Source organism: Lepidochelys olivacea (assembly GCF_965140295.1).
Source record: "Lepidochelys olivacea isolate rLepOli2 genome assembly, chromosome: 5".
Lineage (NCBI taxonomy): Eukaryota > Metazoa > Chordata > Testudines > Cheloniidae > Lepidochelys > Lepidochelys olivacea.
Window position 1 is genome coordinate 21,806,038 of NC_140415.1, and position 26,580 is coordinate 21,832,617.

Consider the following 26,580-nt stretch of genomic DNA (forward strand, 5'->3'; position numbering starts at 1 on the left):
CTGTTGAATTGCTCTAACAAAATCAGGTGTTGTGTACCATTGATTTCATTGTCGACAGTCACCTATTGTAGCTGAAAGGCTTGTATTGTAACTTAATTCTATAAGATTCCAGTTATCTATTTGTTTCCTTCCAGCCATCATGGGGCTGCACACAGTCTCCATGCAGCAGTCTAAATTCAGACCTAAATTATATACAGTCCCCATTTAACCATGTAATCAACGATGAAGTTTGGCTCCCTTTAATTCTCGAAGCATATTCAACCTGTTGATGTGGTTATTGTGCCCCTCATTCCTTCTATGTAAGCTGCCCCCTGTACATATGGAAACTTGGAGACTGGAAGCTTTTCAAAATTTAGAAACTGGTAAACGAATCCCAGGTGTAATTCTGGCCCCACTAAAGCCAATGGAAAAACTCCTGTTCACTTCAGTGGGGTCTGGATTTCACCTCTGATACTTTAAAGGGCCTCATTTAGAGCTGGCCCTTTAAGAAAACAGGCTGAGCAGGTGTTGTTCAAATGTTTAAGAGACTATCAGTGAGAACAGTGGAAGAGCTGGATTAGCCATTGAAAGACAGCGAGATTTGCTTCAGCACTTATAATAGATGGATGCATCTGAAGAAGTGGGTTTTACCCACGAAAGCTTATGCTCAAATAGATCTGTTAGTCTTTAAGGTGCCACACTCCTTGTTGTTTTTGTGGATACAGACTAACACAGCTACTCCCTGATACTTAATAGATGGTATGGCACTCGTACCCTGTTGTGATTGGGAGCGAAAAGAGGTCCCTTACAAGGTAACATAATGCCAGTGGCAAGACAGGAAGACAGACTAAACAGCCTTCCCCAGTCCCACACACACAATGCATTCAGCCACTCACTGGTGTGGGATGGAAGTCTTCCTTCTCAAGGAAACTTGGTTCTAGTAGATAAATGCAAGTGGGGATTCTCTCACAGGAGGTTTCCAACTTGCTAAGCGTTGCCACAGACACCTCTTTATCTTTGAGGTCTGCTATGGCTGGACTCTTTTTGCCTTAGGTTTCCTGCATGGCCAACCTACCAATCTTAGTAACTTCTTCTGGAGCAATTACTCCTCAAAAATGCTGGAGATATTGTGCTGGGTCATGGAGGAGGGATGCAGCAAGGGAAAATGTCAAATGGCTGAAATTTAAAACTCTGAAAAGTGGCTACCCACTACTAGAACTATAGTATTAGAAGGCGTTTTGCTCAGGACCAGCCTAGAGAACTAGCAAAGTGGTAGGCCACAGAGTGCCCCACTTTCCTTACAAATTGTGCAACTCAGAACTTGACCCAGTCTCCCAATCCAGCAATAGGACTGGAGGTGTAAAAAACTCATGATCTTTTTTGTAGCTCGCGTCCTCTCTTGGTCAGGGCTCTGCACATTGAAGAAGCTATCTTTCTTTAATAGGTGAGTTAAATATGTGTTTTCATGCAGCTTTTGGTCCCTATTCACTATATAATACAGCTTTCAAATACATTTCTAAGCTACTCCAGTCTTGCACACAGTAACAGTTTTGGAGTGGCAGGGGAATGAATTATTTGAATATTTACTTCATAGGTGGAGTCATTCCAGTTGGATCAATATATATGACTGCCTATTTATCACCATTTATTGGTCCCAGAAAATCCAGGGGTTTTTTTTCAGTAAATATTTATGCCTAAAACAAATTTTCTTTTGCTTTTTTTTTTTTGTTCGTTTTTTTGTGCTCCTGATATTCTGCCAGCTATTATTTCCCTATTTTAAATTAACTACAAGTGAAAATGTCAAAAATTGAGAGCCCAGGGCACAAAAAGCTTGGATCCCACCAATTTTTTTTTATTTTCTGCATAAATAAATGTTTTAAATAAATCCTTATTCCATTTTCAGTGACTTTCTATCCATTAATGTTTGTAAATAAAGCAAAGTAACCCTGTATTTTATATCTTACGATATGTTTGACTGATAAGTAACGTTTAATTTCTTGGTTGCAATCCTAACATTATTTGAACATACTTTTGGATTTAATAAATACTATAAACTTACATCATATATGAGTGTATAGTTTTCAGTTGGTTTATGTTTTAATGTATGAACTGTGATAGACCCAGGCCAGTTGGGTGTAGCAGAAGGCAGATATACTGGCCACTGGATTAACAGTTTTCTGTTCCCTGACTGACCAGAGCAGGGAACAGATAGCGCGGGACCCACGGGGACAAGGTCGGAGCTCTGCCACAGAACATAGTATTGCATGAAAGTGACAAATATTTACATGAACTAATTCCTAAGCTATGTATTATAGGAATGGGGTTTGATATCTATTTGCAGTATTCATATTTAGCAGGAGAGGGATATGTGTATTCCATGTTGAGATATTACATACTATTCATTATGAGTTCATTATTTTTTAAAGGTGAGGTCTGCTTGGGTCATAACATTGTTATTGGCTGCTTTTATACTAAATAGTTGGAAGATTACAGCGTAAGTTGTAAAGTTCCTGGACGATCATGTATTCTGATATGAAAAATGATAGCACTTTTAGACCTAACAGCATATGTACTGTAATGTGTGGGCGAAGGTTGTCCTTTATAGATGTATATGGCAAAATACAATTTAGATGTAATAAACCCCACAGTTATAATATGTTTCAGAGTAACAGCCATGTTAGTCTGTATTCGCAAAAAGAAAAGGAGTACTTGTGGCACCTTAGAGACTAACAAATTTATTTGAGCATAAGCTTTCGTGAGCTACAGCTCACTTCATCGGATGCATACTGTGGAAAGTGTAGAAGATCTTTTTATATACACGTATTTTTTCATGCTTTGTGTGTATAAAAAGATCTTCTACACTTTCCACAGTATGCATCCGATGAAGTGAGCTGTAGCTCATGAAAGCTTATGCTCAAATAAATTGGTTAGTCTCTAAGGTGCCACAAGTACTCCTTTTCTTTTTACTGTTATAATATGTTGTGTAATCTCATACAAGATATTATAGAGCACATATGGTGTGGACAATCACATGGTATTTTTACATTCGTTTTTAGTAGCATTAATTAGCCAAAATGAAAAATAAAGAGCGAGAACTGACAGAGGCACATATTGTGTAAGTTAGTGTGAAGAGGCATTAGCTGCTCCCAGTTCTCTCTCCACAATCAGTAAGATGTCTCAACACAGTGTTACCCTGTGCATGGCTAAGATTCCAGACTCTGTAATCGTGAGTTATCTACATGCCTTGTAATAAGGTATCAATAGTAATTTGATGTTAAAGGAACCACATAGAAGATTTGACAAATAAAATGATTATCAATTTTTTTCTCATTAATTCTTTCTTTTATTACTGAAAAGCATCATAGTAAAGTTTAAGAGTTCTTTGATTAAGTTTTCATCCTGTCTGTTCTGTTGACTTGTTTGGCAAGTCTCTGGACTTCAACTTTGCCATCTACAAGATGAAGCTAATAAAGCAGAGTTCAGAACTTATGTTTACATTCTCTGCGTCACTCAGTGTGGTAAAACATTATAGAAGTGAGGAGTGATAAATCTAATCTCTATGCATATTTTAGAATTCTGTCCACTTGTTAATTCTTTCTTCTTTAAAAGAAGGAAATATGTCTCTTATAGGAATTCAGTGAAAATGGAATGCAGGAAATGACTTGCAGGAAAGGAGGACTTTTCAGATGAAAAAACTGCATGGTACTTTAATTATAAACCCTGAAGGAATTAGTGTGGAGTTTTTTTAATCTTTGAATATTGATCAGTGACTTTTTACCCTTTTTTGCAAATACAACACACAAGACCTTGAATTTACAGTTGGGAATGGGAATCAGTGCTCCTTGGTCTGCTTTCCAGCTGTATGGTTCTATACGACCATGGACAAATCAGTTCAACCCAAGTTTTCAGAAGGGTCCATTAATGTGGAGTGCCCAGTTGGAGATACCTGTAGTGCTCCCTCGTTCTCCAGTCCGGATGGAGGCCCCTCTGCCTCGTTCTGTTCGGGTTCAGTCCTCAGGCTTGGGTCACATCGGGGGGCAAGCTGTAAACAGTCTAGAGCTCTGGGTCTGTCTGACAGAGGCAAACAGACAACAACAGTCTGGGGCTCTTGCCCCATGGCGGGCAGCGCCCGGCGTAGTCTCTAGCTCATAGCCCCTCAATGGGGCTGACAACACTTAACAGTTGTCCTTTGGCTGGGCTGGTAGCAGGCTGTAGCCTCAGCCTCCCAGCTCAGGCAGCCAGCAAATACACCAAGTCAATAAGCTGTAGCTCTTTGGGCGGGGCAGAGCAGGGAGCAGGCTTTAGCTTGGGCTTGTGGGCTCAGGCAGCCAGCCAGCAAACAAACACAGTCAATTAGCTCTGGTCCTTTGGGTGGGGCAGAGCAGGGAGCAGGCTGCTCAGGCAGCCAACAAACACACACAGTCTTGGAGTTCAGGTAAGGGGGAGCGCCCATACAGTCTAGGGGCTCTGAAAGGGGTTTACACATCCAGCAAGCAGTCTAGGGTGCTAGCAGGGAGGTTCACAGAGCACAGGCCTCCTGGCCTAAAGTGGGGAGTCTGCCATCCCGGGGTTGGGATGGCAGGGGGACGCGGGCCCGCCCTACTCCACCGCGTTCCAGCCCAGGGCCCGAACAGTGGCAGAGTGGTCTTTCACTGGGTCGGCAGGGTTCCAGCCACAACACGCCGACTGAGATGCAGTCAGCCCTGTAGCCAGCCAGTCGTGGGCTGCCCCTGGGCTACATCCTGCCTCCCCGGGGTTTGGTACCTCTAGCCTCCACAGGTTCTCAGGCTCCTCGGGGTATACGGCCGCTGGTAGTCCTGGCAAGTCCTCATCTGTGTTCATCTCCTCTGGGGACAGGGCACGGCAGGGTACAGGTTCTGCTCCTGGGTGCTGCAGCAAGGCGGAGGCATCTGTCTTCTCTGCTGGCTCCAGCCCAACTCTGCTGCAGAGCCTTCCTTTCATATTTCCTGCCCCGCCCTGGTACTTCTCGGGAGGGGGGTGTGGTAGGGTGGGTTTGGCTCCACCCACCAAGGGGAGTGTAGTGCTCCCTCGTTCTCTAGTCCGGATGGAGGCCACTCTGCATCACTACAATACCCTTCTGATTTTTGGAGATGCTGAGGACTTGGATCTCTTATGGTCTTCAAGTAGAGTTTTGGGAGCCCAGCACTCCTAGAAATCAGATTTGAGCTAGCTCTGTGTGAGCGGACAACTAGTGTACAATTACAGTATTGCCAACCCCAAGTGTACAAAAATCTTGAATCAGGCCCCCAAATTCATGGGTTTTAAAAAAAAAACAATACATTTTTGGTTCTCATTTGACTTCTGGTTTTTGAGTCTTATGGTTCATGTTCCCAAGCTTTTCCACAACCTTAAAGGCTAGAATCTTGGAGGGGTAGGGAGGATGTTAAATGAAAGATGAGATTCTCTTGTAAGCAAAAGACTCCAAGAGCTACAGCTTTAAGAAAACCAGCAAAGATCATGACATTCATGATAAAATTAGGAGAATTGGTAACATTGCACATCAGAAAATGTAACCTCTGTGCTTGGTGTTACTTAGCTGCCTTGTGGATTTGTTGAGAGACTTAGATGTCTTTGTGATGTGCTGTGAAATCCTGAAATGAAAGCTAATTTTATAGCTGAATAGTGTTTTATTAACCTTCTTCAAAGGGGTGAGAAATGTTATTCATATATTTATGCAGCTTCTTCTGGCTGAAATCAGAGCACAATGCACTGTAATTTTAAAACATTACTGTTAGGTGGCTGGAGCAAGTTATAGTGAGTTGTTTTACTCAGATTTTTTTCTTCCTCTCTTCACTGATTTGTAAATATTTCAATAGTGTACATAAATGATTCCTGGTCCAACTTACTGTTGGTGTTTATAGCGACATCTAGTGGACCTATTATTCAATAATATGCAACACCTATAAATATCACCTCTTACTGGTAGACCAGCGCTTCCTTTTACTTTAGTTTATTCAAACATGTTTTTCAAGTGTTTCTAGTAAACCCTTATAACAAATGTAGTGTGTATTTGTGTATTCTTGAGAGTCAGCACTTCAATTTATTTTTTTTATGACTTTAGACAGAAGACCCAACCATGGAAAGGCCATACACATTTAAGGATTTCCTTCTCAGACCAAGAAGGTGAGGGGTTTTGTATCCAACAAAAATTCTGTTTAACTAACTTAGTAAAGAAATAATACTTTATTTTTAAAATAATACTGCTTGATTAATCTCCTTTGTTAATATTGTCTTGTTCTTTAGCCACAAATCTCGGGTGAAGGGTTTCTTGAGACTGAAAATGGCCTATATGCCAAAAAATGGAGGACAAGAGGAAGAAACTAGTGAACAAAGGGAGGAATCTGAGGTAAGAAATTTCACTTATTTCCCTTACTATTTCCCCCCAGTCCCATATTATAACCATGTTGAAGTTTTTGGGCTCATTAAAGACCAGGTATAAATCTCAACACAATGCCATCCTGTAGTACATGGAGGAAGGGTAAATGATGATTTTTGAAGAAAGCAACTAGAGGAAATTACTCGTTTATTTAGTCTCCTCTGCCTTTGTCATGAGTCATTTCAAGTCAAGGCCATTATTGTACATTTTGCTGTCATCAGAAAAATAATGCATTTAAGACTCCTTCCTCCAAAGAATCTACTTAATTATAAGATTTTTATCTTGATTAGACAAATAAGTCTGTCTCAGTTTATTATATTTGTGTCTTTTTGAACCTGGCAGTTTTTCTTCCTTTAGTGCCCAGACAAGGTGCACTAGCTAGCACCCCCTCACCTACCTAATACCCCTCTTTCCCCCCCCCACCCAAAAAAAACCAACAACCAAACCCTCCTGCACTGAATTTTCGTTAAGTGATATATTTCTTTATTTTGGTCCATTTTTATTGCTACCCATTTAATTAAGTTTTTGCTTTATTTTCCACCAAAAAGGAACCTTTTTCCACAGCCATATTTTCATGATGAAAGCAAGCGTCTTTTTGTTTGTTGTATCATTTTAGTGTTCACCTTTCTATTACAAATAATTTTAAAATGAACTTACTATGTTCTCTTTGATTTTTACTCTCTTTCATTCTTTCGTTCACTCCTCTTGCCTTTCCTTTTTAAGAGCGTGTATCTACACCTCTTTTTGCTCCACTGTTTATTCCTGTGGTCTAATTTTGAAGTCACATTTTTTTTTATATTAGTTACCTTCATAAATAATTTGAGAAGGATTAATAAATGATTAATAGATGCCATATGCATATGTACAGACATAAGTCATATATCTTATGCATGGTTAAAGGATATCAGGAGAAGGTGTTATAAAAGCAATCCATAAGCAGCCTGTTGACCAGTGGACTCAATAATAATTGATTAACCATTGATTAAAACATTTACAATTTATTATCCCTTTATAAACTATTTCTTCAAGGAACCCTAATATAAAGTGTGGCCAATTTTAAGTACCACTACTTCTCTTCTTCTTCTTTCTACTTCCTTGTTCCTGTCATTTTTCCTGGAGCAAATGTTCTCACTCTTCTTCCCATTACTTCCTTCTCACTCTCATTTCCTCTACTTCCACACTCTCATTCCATCTTACTCCATCACTGTGTTGTCTATCCACCATTCTCATTCCCTCTCATTTTTCCACTCTTTTCTTCTATGGTATCCTCTTACCCCTTTCCCCACTGCACTTGCTTTCCTTTTCTGGAGTCCGTGCATCATTGTATTTGGCTCAGTGAATATCTCTGCCCATTGTAAAACTGCATTCAAAAAAGCTAACTATGTTAAGAAATGGGATGGGGAATAGCACCTGAAACATTAGAATGCCTTTATACTTTTATATTAAATCAGGGCATGGCCTTACCTAGAATCCTGTGTTCAGTACTAGTCACTTAGTCTCAAAAGGATAATGCAGAACTGGTGAGGGTTCAGAGAAGAGCAACAAAAATGATCAAAAGGCTGGAAAAACTCCCATATGAAAAGAGTGAAAAAGGATATGGAATGTTAACTTTAGAAAGGAAGTGAAAAATAGTGGACATGATAAAAGTATATAAAATAATGACTAATCTAGAAAGGGTAGATTAGGAACTTCTGTTCTCCCTCTCTTCCATATCTCATAATACAAGAACAAGGGGCATTCAATTGAGTTAAAAGGTAGAAAATTAAAAACTGATATACGAAAATACTTTTTCACACAACACATGACTAATCAGTGGAACTCATTGCCACAGGAACTCATTGAGGCTAAGAATTTAACAAGATTCAAAAACGGACTGGACATTATATGGCTATCAAGAATATCCGGATGATATTGCGGATGATACTAAACTGGGAGGAGTGGTAGATACGCTGGAGAGCAGGGATAGGATAATGAGAGATCTAGAAAAATTGGAGGATTGGGCCAAAAGAAATCTGATGAGGTTCAATAAGGATAAGTGCAGGGTCCTGCACTTAGGACGGAAGAACCCAATGCACAGCTACAGACTAGGGACCGAATGGCTAGACAGCAGTTCTGCGGAAAAGGACCTAGGGGTGACAGTGGACGAGAAGCTGGATATGAGTCAACAGTGTGCCCTTGCTGCCAAGAAGGCCAATGGCATTTTGGGATGTATAAGTAGGGGCATAGCGAGCAGATCGAGGGACGTAATCGTCCCCCTCTATTCGACATTGGTGAGGCCTCATCTGGAGTACTGTGTCCAGTTTTGGGCCCCACACTACAAGAAGGATGTGGATAAATTGGAAAGAGTCCAGCGAAGGGCAGCAAAAATGATTAGGGGTCTGGAACACATGACTTATGAGGAGAGGCTGAGGGAGCTGGGATTGTTTAGTCTGCAGAAGAGAAGAATGAGGGGGGATTTGATAGCTGCTTTCAACTACCTGAGAGGTGGTTCCAGAGAGGATGGTTCTAGACTATTCTCAGTGGTGGAAGAGGACAGGACAAGAAGTAATGGTCTCAAGTTGCAGTGGGGGAGGTTTAGGTTGGATATTAGGAAAAACTTTTTCACTAGGAGGGTGGTGAAACACTGGAATGCGTTACCTAGGGAGGTGGTGGAATCTCCTTCCTTAGAAGTTTTTAAGGTCAGGCTTGACAAAGCCCTGGCTGGGATGATTTAATTGGGGATTGGTCCTGCTTTTGAGCAGGGGGTTGGACTAGATGACCTCCTGAGGTCCCTTCCAACCCTGATATTCTATGATTCTATTCTATGATCCAGCATCATAATCAATGGCAACAAATATTTTGGAAGGAATATTAGACCTTGTGCTTCAGGATGAGACCTATGCTGCGGGATAGATTATTCCTCATCTGATTACTGCAGGGTTCTTCCTCTGAAGCATCTGGTTCTGGCCATTGTTTGGGTCAGGACACTGGACTGAATGGACCATGGGTTTGATCCAATATGGTGATTCCTGTGTTCGTCTTTGTCTGACAGTTTTACACTCTTCCTGCATACGTGCTTTCTCTCTTCCCCTCTTACATACATGTGTTCTGCCTCCTCTTCAGGGAAAGTTCTGACTCTCTCTGTACAGTGTAGCAGTGTAGCTGGGGGTAGCTCAGGTGATGGCTTGGGCTAGCTGCACACCTTTGTACCCAGGGGGTCTGGGCAGGCATATACTCACGTGGCTAGCCCGAGTGGCTACTTGCACTACCCCCCAGTTACACTGCTATTTTTAGCATGCTAGCTCAAGCATACCCTCAGGGCACGTCTACACTTAAAAAGCTGCACTGGCACAGCTGCACCACTTCAGTGAAGATGCTACAACACCGTCGGGAGAGCTTCTTCCATGGGCATAGTTAATCCACCTCCACAAGAGGCAGTAGCTATGTCGAGAAGAGAAGCTCTCCCATTGGCATAGCGCTGTCTACACAGGGGGGTTAGGTTGGTGTAATTGCATCGCTCAGAGGTGTGGATTTTTCATACCCCTGGGCAACGTAGTTCTCCTGATGTAAGTTTGTAGTGTAGATCCGGCTTTAGTGTCATCTGTCCCTCCACCCTGTGGTGAGACAATAATAATAAACAACCTTCCTGAGTGACATAAATTATGCTGGCATAAGCTTCTGCTACTTGTGGAGGTTGGTTTTTTTATGCTGATGGGAGAGCTCTCCCCCATCGGCATAGAGTGTCATCACCACATCTGCATCACTGCAGCGCTGTACGTATAGACATGGCCTAGGCGAGAGAGACAAGCTTTCGAGCCACACAAAGCTCTTCTTCAGGTCTGGAAGACGTACTCCCAGCATCTCAGCTAAATGTGAGGTGGAACAGACTGTTTAGTAGTTAGTAGTTGTTGGAATAAGCCATAAATCCAGTGTTTCTGTTGAGTCCATGATTTCTAATGTCTAGCAGAGTAATGAATTTAAGCTCCCAGGCTAGTCTTTTGAAAGTGTGGTACAGGTTTCCTTTGAGGATGAGGAGAGAGAGGTATGATATAGAGCGATCGCTCCGTGAAAGGTGTTCACCCAGAGGTGATGGGGTGGTGTTGTCTTTTATCATTTTCCTGTGTGAGTTCATTCACGAGCATAGGGATTGTCTGGTTTCATCCACATAGTTGTTATTGGGGCATTTAGTGCACTGGAGGAGGTGTTGTGACAGACATGTGTCTTGTCCGTGGATCTTGAAAGGTGTGCTGTGGGAGGTGTTGATCATTGTAGCAATGGAGATTTGTCTGCAGATTTTGCATGTGTGGTTCTGGAAGGGTCTGATGCCGCTTTGAGTTGGTGTGTCCTGATCTGTAGGGAGCTTGCTTCTGATGATGATCTTGGAGAGGTTTGGAGGCCTGAAGTGAGAGTTAAGGGAAGATTTCTTTTGGATGATGTCCCCATCGAGTATTGGTTGTAGTTGTTTGATGATACCCGGTATGGGTTCCAGTGGGGAGGGGTGACATCCAGGGGTATGCTGTCAGAGGGGGTTTTATTTCTGTATTGAAGCAGGTTCTCTGGGTGTTTGCGTGGTCCATTTCATGATGGGATCTGCTTCTCTGGTGGAGTGTCCTTGTTTGGCGAAGCCTGTTTTAAATGTATTCAGGTATATATATCCCGCACTTTCTCCTCAGCATATTCTGTGGTATCTGAGTGCCTGACTGTAGATAACAGATTTCTTGGTGTGTTTGGAGTGGTTACTGGATCTATGAAGGTAGATATGGTGATCCGTGGGTTTCTTGTATATAGTTGTCTGTAAGGTTCCATTGCTGAAGCTGATTGTGGTGTCCAGGAAGTTGATGCTTGTGTCGGGATGTTCCAGAGAAAGTTGAATGGATGAGCGGTGGTGGTTGTAGTTGTTGTGGAAAATCTATGAGGGAGTTTAAGCTGTCTGTCCAGAAGATGGAAATATGATCTGTGTATCTCAGGTATCCCATTGGTTTTCTGGTGCTCTTGTCAAGCAATTCTTCTTCAAGGTAGCTAATGAAAAGTTTGGCATATTGGGGAGCCATCCTACTACCCATGCTGTTCCCATGGTTTGAACAAAGTATTTGTTGTTGAATTTAAAATTGTTATGGGTGAGGATGAAATGGATGAGTTTGCTGGTGTGTTTGGGGTGGATATCTGAGGGCTGTCCATTGTCTTGTCGACATTTGAGGCAGGCAGCTTATGCCATCATTGTGAGGTGATGTTGGTGCTTAGGGAAGTGACATCTGTGGTGGTAAGGATGATGTTCTAAGGCAGGTTGTTAATCTTGTGGAGTTTGTGGAGGAAATCATTTGTGTCCTGGAGGAAGCTGATTCTCTGTGTGGTGAGTGGTTTGAGGATGGTTTCTATGAATCCCAATATTTCTTTGTTGGGAATGCTGTGGCCAGATATGATGAGTTTGCCTGGTTCTCTTGTTTGTGTATCTTGGAAAGCATGTAGAAGGCTCCTGAGGTGGTTTCATGGGGGATGAGTTTCTAGAGTTTCTCTTTGAGTTGTTTATGATCAAATCCTTCCCTATCCTTAAGTTCCAGGGTAAATTGTGGTGTGGGGTCGTCTTTGAGTTCTTTATAATAAGTGGTGTCAGAAAGTAGTCAGTTGGCCTTGTTATTGTAGTCATCATGGTTGAGGACTACAATGGCGCCCCCTTTGTCTGCCGGTTTGTTCACGATCTGGTTTCAGGGACTGTATGGCTGACCTCAGCAGTGGAGAGTCTATGGTGGATGTGATGTTTGTTAAGAATTTCACAGTCAGTTTTTTTCATGAAGTTATCATGGTTATGATCAAGAGTTTGGTTTCATCTGCATTGTGGTGTCCAGTCAGATCTCCACCCTCCTAAGCATCTGCCCAGCCTAGCAAGAGGGACATGTACTGATGATTATGATAATGTTTAAGTTTTGGTAACAAGTTAATCTCCCTCTTGCTTCTGATGTAGGTACTGATGCTCTATACCTTTGCAAACACACCAGCTCTTGCAAGTGATTCTGAAACTCTACGTTATTCAATTACAGTAGTTCTATTATGATTTTTCTTTCATCCCCTCTTGAATACTTTCCCTCTTCTGCAGTTTACTCAGTGATTAAAAACCTTCAGAAAAATCTATCCAAGTATTTTATATTTGGCATAAACACAATAGAATACATTAGATAAGTCTCCCTTAGGAGGATCACTTTGATTCAACTGTCTTCATGCATTTTTCATTGTCACTTTCTTGGCAGGACTGACTTTGCAGAGTGTAAAAACTCATTCAGTCACAGCAGTTGCCTTGCAGTAAATTTATATAACATTCTCAACTCTTGTTTTGTTCTAATTTCAGTTAGATCTCACAGTGGATGCTAGTTAAAGCCCAATTGTTGTTTTACTCTACCATGAGTCTGCAGTTGTCATATGTCCATATTGTGACAGTAATCTCTGTTTTACTAAAAAGTAAATTTTTGGAGGTATCTCATCCTAAAATATTTGTCTCTCTCAGCGGGGGGAGACCTCCAAAGCAAATCTGCATTTCCTGGTAATTAGCACAGCACCTGTTTTAAAAAATTAACTTTTTTTCAAAAAAAATTATAGGAGTGAAATATTTATTGATGAATTTACAATTAGTGGATTGAAGCTGTCATAAACAGTCACTATACAATCTAAAATAGGTCTCAAAATATTACATAAGGCAAAATGAATAAATACAGTAATTATTTACCTGCACTGGAATTTGAAGACACCACTGCCATTAGTAACATATTATTTGAGAGGTTTCAGAGTAGCAGCCGTGTTAGTCTGTATTCGCAAAAAGAAAAGGAGTACTTGTGGCACCTTAGAGACTAACAAATTTATTTGAGCATAAGCTTTCGTTAGCTACAGCTCACTGTGTGGTTAATGAATTACTTATAAGGCTAAGTACACTTTTCAATGTATAAAAAACAGCAGCATTTTACTCAGCCTTTGCTCCCTGTGCCTGTTTTGTATTCCGCGTCATTCTGGGCTAGATCCCCAAAGGGACTTACACGTTGCAATGCTCAGTGTTGCAACATCTAATTTTTAGGTGCCTTGCCATCCAGTGGAATCCGCAGCCCTCAGTTAGGCACCTAGGCACTCTATATAATGCATGTGAAGCATTTGGGATTCACACAAACCAACATGCTGAGCAGGGAGCCATCTTAGCTGCCCAGCTGAAAATTCCAAGGAGAGGGGTATGTCCTCAATCCTGGCCTTCAAAGGGACTTATCTTTGCTTAAATTTCCTCCTCTGCATGGTGAGGAGAAGAGCTTTAAAATTGGGTCTCCCTTCTCTCAGGTTAGTGCCCTAACCACTGGACTTTAGAATCATTCTCACTCTTTCTGGCCCAGTGCACATTTAATTATTTATACACAGTGGAACAGCTTCAACAAGAGAGACTGAGAGAGCCCCACATCAGGATATCCCATAGTTCAGTGCTTAAGGGAGAAGTGGGAAATCCAAGTTCAAATCCCTTGTCCCTCTCATCCATTTCCCACTTCCACTCCCCCAGCCATTTTGTGTGAGTTTAGGCACGCTCAGAGCATGCCTACCAGATCAGGCCTAGCAGGCAAGATAGGCCAAGGAATGCCTAGTTTGAGGATCCTGCTGTGGCTTACGCATGAGATGGGCACTTGGGTGCCTAGACAGAGGCAGCTACATGCATGCTCACTGGTAGAAACTTAGGTGAGACTTTAATGCTGGAAACTCAGACTCCTGAGGATTTTAGGCACCTACAGAGCAGGGGCAGCAGAGTGCGGGCTTTGAGGACCTCCATGACTGTGAAAAGTTGAACTTAAATGTCTGAAGTGGCAGTTAGGTACCTGAGTCCTTTTGTGAATCTATCCCCATCTGCCTAGCTAAAATATGATTTTATATATCTTTACTTCATGAGCTAGATCTCCTTCTGCCTCACACAAGGTCCTAATATTACAGGACTCTGAACGTGAACATGAGAAAGTGAGCATCATCAACTCCAGTGGAAGTCAATGGGAATGGAGTGCTCTTAGGCCGCACTTAAGCAAGTTAAGCGTGCTTAAGCGCAAGCGTAACTTTGCACATGTGCAGCTGGGGGGAAAAGTTGCAGACTAGGGGTAAGAGGAGGTTTTTAGGTTCAAATGGGGGTAGAATTTGGTGTAGAGAATCTTGTTACTGAGGCTGAAGCACAATCTAGAAAGAACCCAAACTGACAGCTGGTGACACGAGTACAGGGCTCTGTGCTAGGAGATCTGATTCTAGGATGGAGTCCTAAGAAAAGTAATTTACTAGGGGGTTGGGAAAAGGACAAAGCATACAATATATTTTTAATACATTTTAACTTCCCATCGTCTCGTCTCCTTGGACAATTAACTGGTCTAATTTCTGTTGAGAAGTGAACTTACTATAACACAGTGACTGTTAGCATTATACAAAGTACTTGCTAACACTGAAGTGTTATTGAGATAGTTTAAATACATCCTATGATCTGAAAAGCTTATACTTTTTTTTTTTTTTTTTGCCAAGGTATGAGGCATATTGTATAACAGTGGGACAGGTTCTGTTTCATTCAATTTGAATTTTATTCTTAATTTTAATTCTTAATCCATCACTTCAGAAACTTTTAAATGTAAGAAAACATTATACCCCAAATCCACAGGAATTTAACGTTTTTTTGTTTAACTTAAATTTTATCATTTTTTCTTCCTAAGCGTGCATGGGAGGTGGTTGACTCCAATGACTCTGTATCTCATCATCAAGAGGAGTTACCACCTCCTCCACTGCCTCCTGGATGGGAAGAAAAAGTGGACAATTTGGGCCGTACTTACTATGTCAACCATAACAACAGGACAACTCAGTGGCACCGACCAAGTTTAATGTAAGTGTCAGAGCAGTTCAATAAATTGGTGGAACATGCAAGATTATCAGTGAGGATGGTGATTCTTTCAAACAAGCATTATTATTATTATTATTATTATGAATTCACAATAGATATCCCAGGCAGTAGGCTGAACTAATCTTAAAACAAAAGACCTAAAGACCTAAAAATGTTCATACGTTGTTCTTTACAATAACAGATTAGCTGTAAATTTGATGATAATTGTGATAAGCATCTGGGAATATAATCTGGTCTGTGTGTGTGGGTTGTTTGTTTGTTTTTTCATAAACCAACCACTCTAGTTAGATGAGAATTAAAGGCTGAGGTCCTTCACTTGGAGATTAAATTGTACTCATTTAAAAAGTGGTATTCTCTTTTTTAAAAACCTGTGTTGCAGCTAATGAAACACACATCTGGACCATTTTACTATTTTAGACAAATCTGGAATTAATCAATCTCCAAGCACATACAAAATCTTAAACACTTGAATAGGTGTTCATTACTACAGGGACATGGGCACAGGAAAAAATGAGAGTTTTCTGTATATAATAGTCCCAGTTTGAAGCCAGGGGATTCCTTAAACACATAGGACCTGATACAGAATGCACTGAAGTCAACGGATGTCTTTCCAGTGACTGCAGTGGATGCTGGATCAAACCCATAGAGACAGATTCTACAAGGTGTTAAGTGTCTTCTGTATGTTGCTGAATGCCCTCAACTCTTAAATGGCTTTAGTGGATGTTAAGGGTATTCAGAAGGATTGGGCACATGGTAAAGTGCTTATTACAAATATCATACCCTATCCTGCCTTGGGATCACCTAAATCAGGCCCTTGTACCTAAACAGAATTCCACTGGCTGCAGATTGTAGAAATTAGACCACTTATGTTAACAAACTAGAGGGTAATCTAGTTGAGCCCTCCATATACATGTTATCTCTGTAAAATAGAATTAATGAACAAGTTTAACTGAACAGAATTGGTTGTAATTAGTTTTGCTGCTTCAGGATGTTGGTTTACGTCTTGATGTCTGGTCAAGAAGAGGGATTTTTGGTTTTTTTTGTTTGTTTGTTTTAACCTAGCCCTTCTCTCGCAATTCAGTTTTTATAAAGGCAGACTGACTTCCTCTTTCATTGAGCCTCACTGACAGGGGGTCAGATTTATGTAATTTGTTAATTATATTTACATAGTAACCATACAACCTAGATCTCTGCTCACCATTCCTCTTTATAATTTGTATGCATATGATATTTCTCATGCAACTCCCATTCACAAGTTAAGGTAGGCTCACATTGAAAGGTAAAATCTGACACGTACTAGAGCTGCAAGAGCCTTGGGGACATTTACAGAAGGAAACAATGCAGCCAGCCTTAGGGGTGTTCTCTGGCCTGCCTGGTTAGATAATTTACAGTGGCTGTGTTGAAACTGAAGTTCAGGCAGTCACCTCAAAAGCCCAGCTTACTCAGTAGGATGACATCTCGCCTGACACACATTTGTAGAGATCCTGAAGTAAGGAAGCGCCCTTGTAGGTCACCAATCCGTAGGAATTTTCAAATTATCTTATATCTATAATGTTCAGTTTTCCCCTTATTTATAGATGTCAGTTGAAGCTTAGAGACACTGGCTTCAGTGCTGGTGCATTTGATAGTAAATTATAGATTTTTCTTAATGGTGTTACAACATTTGAATGCAAGGGGACTTATGGTAAGAAGCTGTCAGTGTTTTTAATGTCCTGTCAGCTCTTCTTGAACCTCACATATGAATATCTGTAAATGATTTGGTAGTTGCATTAAATATTGGGGGAACAGAGAGGTCACAAAAGGTATGAGGAGCTATATGGTTATTGGAAAATGCCCTAAACAAAGAGACATATCTCCTTACGAGGGTTTAAGAGCTCTTCGGTTTTATTCATGTGTGGTCTAGGTGTCAAGATACCCATATTAGCTTTGTGCCATTATAGATAAGTTATTTGTACTTTCATGTGTGTATATAAAAAGCTTGCATATTAGGTACATAGATGTATTGTGGAGAAAGTGTGAACAGCAGTACAGTATTCTAACTACATCATACCCATATAATAGTTAACACAAATTGACCAAAAAGGCTATTAGGGACATATTGCAGGTTATTGGAAGGTCTATGCAGACTAGTTAGATTATTTATTTGTTAAGAATGTGCTTACAACAGGAATTATAAAAGAGGAAAGCGAAATCTACAGCATACCTATTGAGTTTAAATGAAGCTAAAACTATTTCACTTTGCTAAGAGATTCTAATATACACCAAGATGTGTAATTTATGTAATCTTCTACTGATGGCAGAGGTCCTTCCATGTTCTTAATTCTATATTTCTTCTTATTACAAAATACGGTAGGCCATGCATAATTGAGTAAGGTAAGATCTCTCCTGACGTCAAACACTTAGATTTATTTTCCTGTTTGACATGTAACTACTCTTCTTCCACATTGGGATAATTATTACAGTAACATCTTGTGAATATTAATTTATATTTATTATCATAATTATGTAAATCTGTGTTGTCTACATTTCTTAAAACCCTACTGTTTGTTCTAGGTTTCCTCTTAGTTAGAGATTTGGATACTAATATTTTTATGCAGACAGTGACTTCTAATTAGAATGTATATTTATTAACAATAACAGTTGTAATAATTAACATGATGTTGTGCCTTTTTATTCTGTATGTTTTACATCACTTTTAAAACCAACTGATATAATGGAGTTTGGAATTCCTGAATGATGGGCTTGTACTCAGTTGTCTTATCACTGTGGACTTGTCAAACAAACATGATTTCATTTTCTGAGTACAAGTTTGGTTGATAAAGATAATGGGGTAGATGTAATATATTGAGATTTTGTAAGGCATTTGACTTAGTACTGCACAAAAACCTGATTAAAAAAATAGCACAATACAATATCAGTAAAGAATATGTTAAATGGATTAAAAACTGGCTAACTGACAGATCTCAAAAAATAGTTGTCAGTGGGGAATCATCCTCATCAAATGGGGATGTTTCTAATGGAGTTCCATAGGGCTCAGTACTAGGCCTGATGCTATCCAATATTTTCATAAATGATCTTGAAGTAAATGTAAAATCACTGCTGATAAAATTTGCGCATGACACACAGGTTGGCAGAGTGGTAAATAATGACAAGGGCAGAGCAGTCATACAGAGCAATTTGGTAAGCTGGGCCTGTTCAAACAAAATGTGTTTTAATACAGCCAGATGCAAAGTCATACATGTAGAAGCAAGGAATGCAGACCGTTCCTACACAATTGCGGGGGGGCTGGATCCTGGAAAGCAGTGACTCTGAAAAGGATTTAGTGGTCGTAGTGGACAAACAACTGATCAGAAGCTCCCTGTGTAATGCTATGGCAAATAGGGCTAATGTGATCCTGGGATGTATATATAAGGGAATTAGAAGTAGGGAGGTGGTTTTACCTTTGTATACTTCATTGATGAGTTCTGGTGCCCAATTCTGGTGTTCATGTTTTAAAAAGGACACTGCAGAATGGAGAGAGTACAGAAAAGAGCCATAAAAAGGATTGGAGGGCTGGAGAAAATGCCTGAGAGTGAGAGAGTTAGAGCCCAATTTGTTTAGCTTATCAAAAAGATTGATTGACTGACTGCAGCATATAAGGGCCTGCATGGGGAGAAAATATTGGGTCCTAGAGTGCTTTTTAATCTAGAGGAGAAAGGCAAATAACAAGAATGAAGGGCTGGTAGTGAAAGGAAGACCAATTTAAATTGGAAATTTAGGCACAGATTTTTATAATGGGTGATTAATCAGTGCAACAAACTACCAAGGGAAGTGGTAGATTCTTCATCTCTTGATAGCTTCATATCAAGACTGGAAGCCTTTCTGGAAGCTGTGCTTTATAGTGGTCCCTTCTGGCCTTGAATCTATGAAACAGAAGTAGAAAACCTGGTGGCTCATGTGAGTGCTAGTAGGCTGTGTATCGTCTCACTCGCAAGTCATATTTCAAATATAGCCTACTCAGGTAATGAGGAAATGTGGTGATGAGAGTTCTAGGGTCTGGGTTTGTGGCATGTGGCCTGAGAATCACTTGTGCCCCTTGAGGCTGTAAATCATATCTGTTGAAAGTGATGGTTATGAGGAAACTTCTTTTCTTAACACGATCGCCTTTGAAGGCTACAATTTCAAGCTTCAAGGGTCATACGTTGTAGGGGCAAGGTTGCAGAAGATTGGCGAGGAGCTAAGTGGTGGACTGAATACGTGACTGGATGTAAGCGGAGGATGCAGGCAGTTTCAATTAACTTTGTCCGACAGACCCTGCCAAAAGATATTGTAGCATAGCTCAGGATATTTTTGCCTGCAAACAAGTTAGTTTATATAATAAACATAAATCATACATATAAGAATGTAACCAGCTGTGACCCCATATAACCCCGAGATAAGCGCAGAGAATATAGTGCTGCAGAGGACTCTCCCCCCCACCCCCCGGCAGAGTCCTGCCTGGTCAGCTGTCCCGAACGGCCAGAGTCCCCTGCAGCCACTCCGCACATCCTAGGGGCTCTCCGCGCAAATTGGAGCGTAAGTTCTTCCTTCAGTAAAGTGTAGTTTACTATTCTTAGGCCTGAATGTCCTCCTTTCGCTGGTATCTCCCCCGCCCTTGTGGGCACATAAGTGCAATTCCCCATTACTTCCAACATGCTCCATGCATCAGGCCTGAAGGGGAGAGAGGTGTAGGAACTGGCTGTTGTGAGCCTGTGCCTGCTTGGGATTCCCTTGTGCTAGGGGGATCCCCAAAAGGGGAATTATATGTGGCTTTCACTCCCAACCACTTTGCATTTCCCATTGATGATTCCCCATGAGGGAATCTCTAGCAGGAACAGAGCCAAAATATGTTTTCTTTGTCCCCCTCTCCACAGTCCCTGGTGCAGGGAGCATGTTGGGGGTGGGGAGAAATTGCTGGAGAACAATGTGATTAAATTACTTAATTTCTACTTTGTGCAAAGGGGGCAGAGCAAATTAAGAAATCTAACCCAAAGTATTGATTGTGGCTCCCTGAACTTCCTGAAATAACATATTCAGTCCTCTATCTATGTGAAATGAGTTGGTGGTCCAAGGCCAGTTCTTTCTCAAGAGGCTTCCATATCAAAAAATCTCTGAATAATAAATACCATCCTTTGTTGGCAGCCTCATCAGAGAGAACTAGGATTGACTTAAGCATAGAGATGGAAGTAGCATCTTAGCTCTTGTGATGGTTCCTCAGGAAATGATGTCCAGTTGTGGGATACCTACTGGAGGTAATGGGACAGGTGTGCCTAGAGCTAAAGGCCCATCCCCTCAACCGGTGGGGCAGAACCATTGAACCCAGACTACAAAAGAATTCTTGGATCTACAAATGAACAAAACAGGAACAAGAGTGAGGTAAAAAATTAAAAATCAAGGAACCAGAAAGGGATGCTGAGCAGAGAATCCCAGACAGCACCTCTGATCCTCTAAGGAGTCAGTGGACACCACCCAGGGAATTCTTCCCAGAGACTTGACCAGATAAGAGACTGGAAATAGGCCCTGCAGTTGCAGAGCACACCAGGAGACTTTGTGGGGCCACCAGTGGGGTGTCCCTAAATAAGGAAGTGCAGGAAAAAGCGCAGCCAAAACCACTATAAGAGGTTCTGGAGGAGCCAGAAGAGGGGCTGCAGCCTGGCATACTCTATGTAGATGTTCACCAAGGTCTCGCTTTTGCTGCAAAAAGAACAGGTGTCAGGATTCTCTGAACTGTACCTGATGTACGCTCATGGCTCCATAGAGGAGCTGCCTGCTAATATTCCCAGCAGCCCATGGAATCAGAGTGGAGTTCAGACTGGCCTGCCAGTAAGTGGTAGCAGGTCCCACCCCTTGGTGTTGGGACAGGACACAAAGGCAAGGAAGTGGATGGGAGGCACACAGTTCGGAGACGGACTGGCTAGATGGCCTTGAGCCTGCTCAGGTTGTGTGCTGGGGATGCCTGGGGCAGAGGGTGATTAAAAATCCCAGAAGGCCCGGAGTGAGGGGTGGGCAGGGAACACTGACCCGCAGGACCCGCTTGTTATAAACAACGGAAGTGGGTAGTCGAGGCTGTCCTAGTCTCCTGCAGCACCTGGTAGAACCATAGAATATTAGGATTGGAAGAGACCTCAGGAGGTCATCTAGTCCAATCCCCTGCTGAAAGCAGGACCAACACCAACTAAATCATCCCAGCCAGGGCTTTGCCAGACCTGGTCTTAAAAACCTCTAAGGATGGAGATTTCCACCTTAGGTAACCCATTCCAGTGCTTCACCGCCCTCCTAGTGAAATAGCGTTTCCTAATATCCAACCTAGACCTCCCTCACTGCAACTTGAGACCATTACTTCTTGTTTTGTCGTCTATCACCACTGATAACAGCCTAGCTCCATCCTCTTTGGAACCCCCATTCAGGTACTTGAAGGCTGCTATCAAATCCCCCCTCACTCTTCTCTTCTGCCTCTCTTTGTAAGTCATGTGCCCCAGCCCCCTAATCATTTTTGTTGCCCTCCGCTGGACTCTCTCCAGTTTGTCCACATCCCTTCCGTACTGGGGGAACCAAAACTGGATGCAATACTCCAGGTGTGGCCTCACCATTGCCGAATAGAGGAGAATAATCACATCCCTCGATCTGCTGGCAATGCTCCTACTAATACAGCCCAAATGCCGTTGGCCTTCTTGGCAACAAGGGCACACTGCTGACTCATATCCAGCTTCTCGTCCACTGTAATCCCCAGGTCCTTTCTGCAGAATGCTGCTTAGCCAGTCAATCCCCAGCCTGTAGCGGTGCATGGGATTCTTCCTTCCTAAGTGCAGGACTCTGCACTTGTCCTTGTTGAACCTCATCAGATTTCTTTTGGCCCAATCCTCCAATTTGTCTAGGTCACTGTGGACCTTATCTCTACCCTCCAGGGTATCTACCTCTCCCCCCAGCATAGTGTCATCTGAGAACTTGCTGAGGGTGCAATTAATCATAGAATCATAGAATATCAGGGTTGGAAGGGACCCCAGAATGTCATCTAGTCCAACCCCCTGCTCAAAGCAGGACCAATTCCCAGTTAAATCATCCCAGCCAGGGCTTTGTCAAGCCTGACCTTAAAAACCTCTAAGGAAGGAGATTCTACCACCTCCCTAGGTAACGCATTCCACTGTTTCACCACCCTCTTAGTGAAAAAGTTTTTCCTAATATCCAATCTAAACCTTCCCCACTGCAACTTGAGACCATTACTCCTCGTTCTGTCATCTGCTACCATTGAGAACAGTCTAGAGCCATCCTCTTTGGAACTCCCTTTCAGGTAGTTGAAAGCAGCTATCAAATCCCCCCTCATTCTTCTCTTCTGCAGGCTAAACAATCCCAGCTCCCTCAGCCTCTCCTCATAACTCATGTGTTCCAGTCCCCTAATCATTTTTGTTGCCCTTCGCTGGACTCTCTCCAGTTTATCCACATTCTTCTTGAAGTGTGGGGCCCAAAACTGGACACAGTACTCCAGATGAGGCCTCACCAATGTCGAATAGAGGGGAACGATCACGTCCCTCGATCTGCTCGCTATGCCCCTACTTATACATCCCAAAATGCCATTGGCCTTCTTGGCAACAAGGGCACACTGCTGACTCATATCCAGCTTCTCATCCACTGTCACCCCTAGGTCCTTTTCCGCAGAACTGCTGTCTAGCCATTCGGTCCCTAGTCTGTAGCTGTGCATTGGGTTCTTCCGTCCCAAGTGCAGGACCCTGCACTTATCCTTATTGAACCTCATCAGATTTCTTTTGGCCCAATCCTCCAATTTGTCTAGGTCTTTCTGTATCCTATCCCTCCCCTCCAGCGTATCTACCACTCCTCCCAGTTTAGTATCATCCGCAAATTTGCTGAGAGTGCAATCCACACCATCCTCCAGATCATTTATGAAGATATTGAACAAAACCGGCCCCAGGACCGACCCTTGGGGTACTCCACTTGATACCGGCTGCCAACTAGATATGGAGCCATTGATCACTACCCGTTGAGCCCGACAATCTAGCCAGCTTTCTACCCACCTTGTAGTGCATTCATCCAGCCCATACTTCCTTAACTTGCTGACAAGAATACTGTGGGAGACCGTGTCAAAAGCTTTGCTAAACTCAAGAAACAATACATCCACTGCTTTCCCTTCATCCACAGAACCAGTAATCTCATCATAAAAGGCAATTAGATTAGTCAGGCATGACCTTCCCTTGGTGAATCCATGCTGGCTGTTCCTGATCACTTTCCTCTCATGCAAGTGCTTCAGGATTGATTCTTTGATTCTATTGATTCTTCTTGATTCTAATCCCATCATCCAGATCATTAACAAAGATGTTGAACAAAAGTGATGTGGCACTCCGCTTGATACCAGCTGCCAACCAGATATCGAGCCGTTGATCACTACCCATTGAGCCCAAAAATCTAGCCAGCTTTCTATCCACCTTATAGTCCATTTATCCAATCCATACTTTTTTAACTTGCTGGGAAGAATACTGTTGGAGACCATATCAAAAGCTTTGCTAAAGTCAAGATATATCACATCCACTGCTTTCCCTGTATCTAGAGAGCCAGTTATCTCGTCATAGAAGGCAATCAGGTTGGTCAGGCGTGACTTGCCCTTGGTGAATCTATGTTGACTGTTCCTGATCACCTTCCTCTCCCCCAAGTGCTTAAAATGGATTCAAAATGATGGGTGATATACAGGGTGAGCAGCCCCATGCACTGGCCGAGCGCCACAGGGTCCACCCAGTCCCTGCAATCATAGTCCAGGAGGTCTCTGATTCTGATGGCCCTGTAGATCTGGTTGCTGAAACCAGCTTCCAGATGCTGGGGAAGTCGTGGTAATAAGATAAACAGCTTATGTTATTACCAATAAATTAAAAACCAGCAGTATCTTATTAAAGGGGAAAAGGCAAAATACATTTATTGTGAATACAGAATCATAGTAAGCAGTTAGTTATAGCTATAACATTCCATTCAATCTCATATTTATTCACACATTTATTCATGCACACACACACAGGTTCTGCAAGGTTGTTATCATAGTTTCCAGCCTTAGAGTTGCTCATGCCAAGCCACTGGCCAGGTGGCCTGGACATGAGGAGGGAGCAGGGCCTCGTCAGATGCACATCTGATGCTCCTGGAAGTTGGTTTGCAGAATCAGACCCCAAAGTTCTCACTTTCTAGAGTCCATTTTTATAGGAATTTCTTCCTATGCCAGTCTATGGGAATTGCTTCATCATGCTGTTGCTGAATCAATCAGCAGATAGCACATTCCTGGCAGCTCCATGCTACTAGATGTTATCTTGTTCTTTGGTTCTCCCATTCTTGAGGCTGTTGGGTGGATTCCAGTCTGCCCTCCGGGAGTCCTCTGGTTATTTCCACTTGACGCCTTCTTCAGCCGATGGACACTGGATTCTTAGGCTGGCACTTCCCTGATCATTCAGTTATCCACACCAAGCATCCATCCACATACATCCTCTATCTCTATTTTAATCACAATTGTTAATACAACAAAAGGGGGAGGAGTCTCTGGGTGCTGTTTCTGTTGTTACAGAGTATTGCTTTGAGTCTCTCTCTGTGTGAATTGCTTTGAGAACAGACTCTGTCTTAGAACGTACTAACACAATTAGCAGCTTGCAAGTTTCGCACATAGAGGGAGAGAAACAGTACCAAAAACCAAGAGACCTCTTAATTAGTAATACCCTGGAATTTAAACTATGGGGAATCAAACTCATTTGTGATTTTAATTCAGAACTACTTTAATATGATCCAACACTCATGGGTGGAGATAAAAGAACTACCAGTTGTATTGGAGCCCTGAGAGGTGGCGGAGGAAGGTGTGCACTAGCATGTTCTATGCCAGATGACCTGCACCGTAAAAGAATCTCTGCAGGGCTGAAGGCAGATGGCATGTACCTGGCTGCAGGTATAGTCCAGGCCCTGTCCACCTCTCCAGGAGGAAGCTCAGGACACCTGCAGAGACCTAGTACTGTGCCAGCCAGAAGAACTCTAGGATTGTCTTTTGGAAGCTGGCCAGAGTCCCTAGGGGTGGGTGCTTGGTTTTGAACTGGTGCCAGAGTATGGGCAGGACTAGTTGGTTGATCACGAGCACACACAATGGTGGGGTAGTGTATTGAAGTGTTGGCTGCTCTACCTGTTTTATATATAAAGGATTTCAGTATCTAATGTTGTCAGAGTAGCTGCAATGAGTACTAAAATCTGTTCTGTTTTTTTTAACTTAAACAGAAGTCCTGTGATTGACTTCAGATTTTATTTGCTTTGGGCTAAGGGTTGATCTTTTTCATTACTTGTAGATGGACAGAACATCTTGAATTACAATGCATTAATTTAGCATTAATAGTTTTCCTGTTCTCCCCTCTATCCTTGCTCGTTTCCACAATGTCCAGTGATGTTGCATCTGATTCGGACAACAACATCAGACAGATAAACCAAGAGGCAGCCCATAGACGGTTTCGTTCTCGGAGACACATTAGTGAGGATTTGGAGCCTGAGCCTTCGGAGAGTGGAGAGGCATCTGAAGTATGTACAGGTCTTGAAATCATTTCCTCAACAATAAGAAACTGTTCTATAGTGTTACAAGAGTCCCTATAACTAAGTTAAATCCCTCCAAACAGATTCCTTTTAATTATAAGTTAGTTAATACACAATTTTTGAGATAGCTGCCTGAGCCAAATTCTGGTGATAATTAGGTGGAATGAAACTGAATGAGGTGCTTTTTCCAAAGCCGTGCAAATTCACATGTCTAACTTGCCATAATCTTTTTCCTTTTGTCAGCCCTGGGAAACCATTTCAGAGGAAGCGAGTATAAGTGGAGATTCCTTAAGCCTGTCATTGCCACCACCCCCAGCTTCTCCAGTCTCTCGGACCAGTCCTCAGGAGCTGTCTGACGAACTGAACAGAAGACTTCAGGTCACTCCTGATTTCAATGGGGAACAATTTGGTTCTTTGATTGTAAGCATTGTGCTCACCATATATATTACTGAACTAACCTTAGTTACTATTAAGTCTGATATGGTCTGAATCATCCATCTGTTAGGTAGTAGTTGGAAGGTATTATGAATCAAGTATTGTTTTACACTTGAGAGTTGGGATTCTTGTTTTAATAACTTCAATCTTGTCCCATAAATTGATATTTGAGGTTGAACAAGAGCAAGAATTATTATTAAATATGCATTTATCTTCTAAACAGTGAAAGATCGTGGATAAAATCCTGCTTCCACTGAAGTTAATGGAAGTTTTGCCATTGACTTCATTGGAGCCAGAATATTTCCAGTGTCTTTAAAAACAAATCTGGCTTATAGTATGGGTT

At 42.0% G+C, this 26,580-nt stretch overlaps 1 protein-coding gene across 9 annotated transcripts in view; it reads left to right on the top strand.

Annotated features, from left to right (window-relative positions):
- NEDD4L (NEDD4 like E3 ubiquitin protein ligase) overlaps nt 1–26,580 on the top strand; it is a 374,946-nt gene that overhangs the window by 269,902 nt on the left and 78,464 nt on the right. For all 9 annotated transcript variants that reach the window (XM_084629494.1, XM_084629492.1, XM_084629493.1 and 6 more), the window contains 5 exons: nt 6,062–6,123; nt 6,244–6,346; nt 15,052–15,218; nt 25,658–25,790; nt 26,046–26,222. In XM_084629494.1, the coding sequence (XP_084485620.1) occupies nt 6,077–6,123; nt 6,244–6,346; nt 15,052–15,218; nt 25,658–25,790; nt 26,046–26,222 (627 nt within the window). In that variant the 5' untranslated portion in view covers nt 6,062–6,076. The remainder of the gene's footprint in view (nt 1–6,061; nt 6,124–6,243; nt 6,347–15,051; nt 15,219–25,657; nt 25,791–26,045; nt 26,223–26,580) is intronic.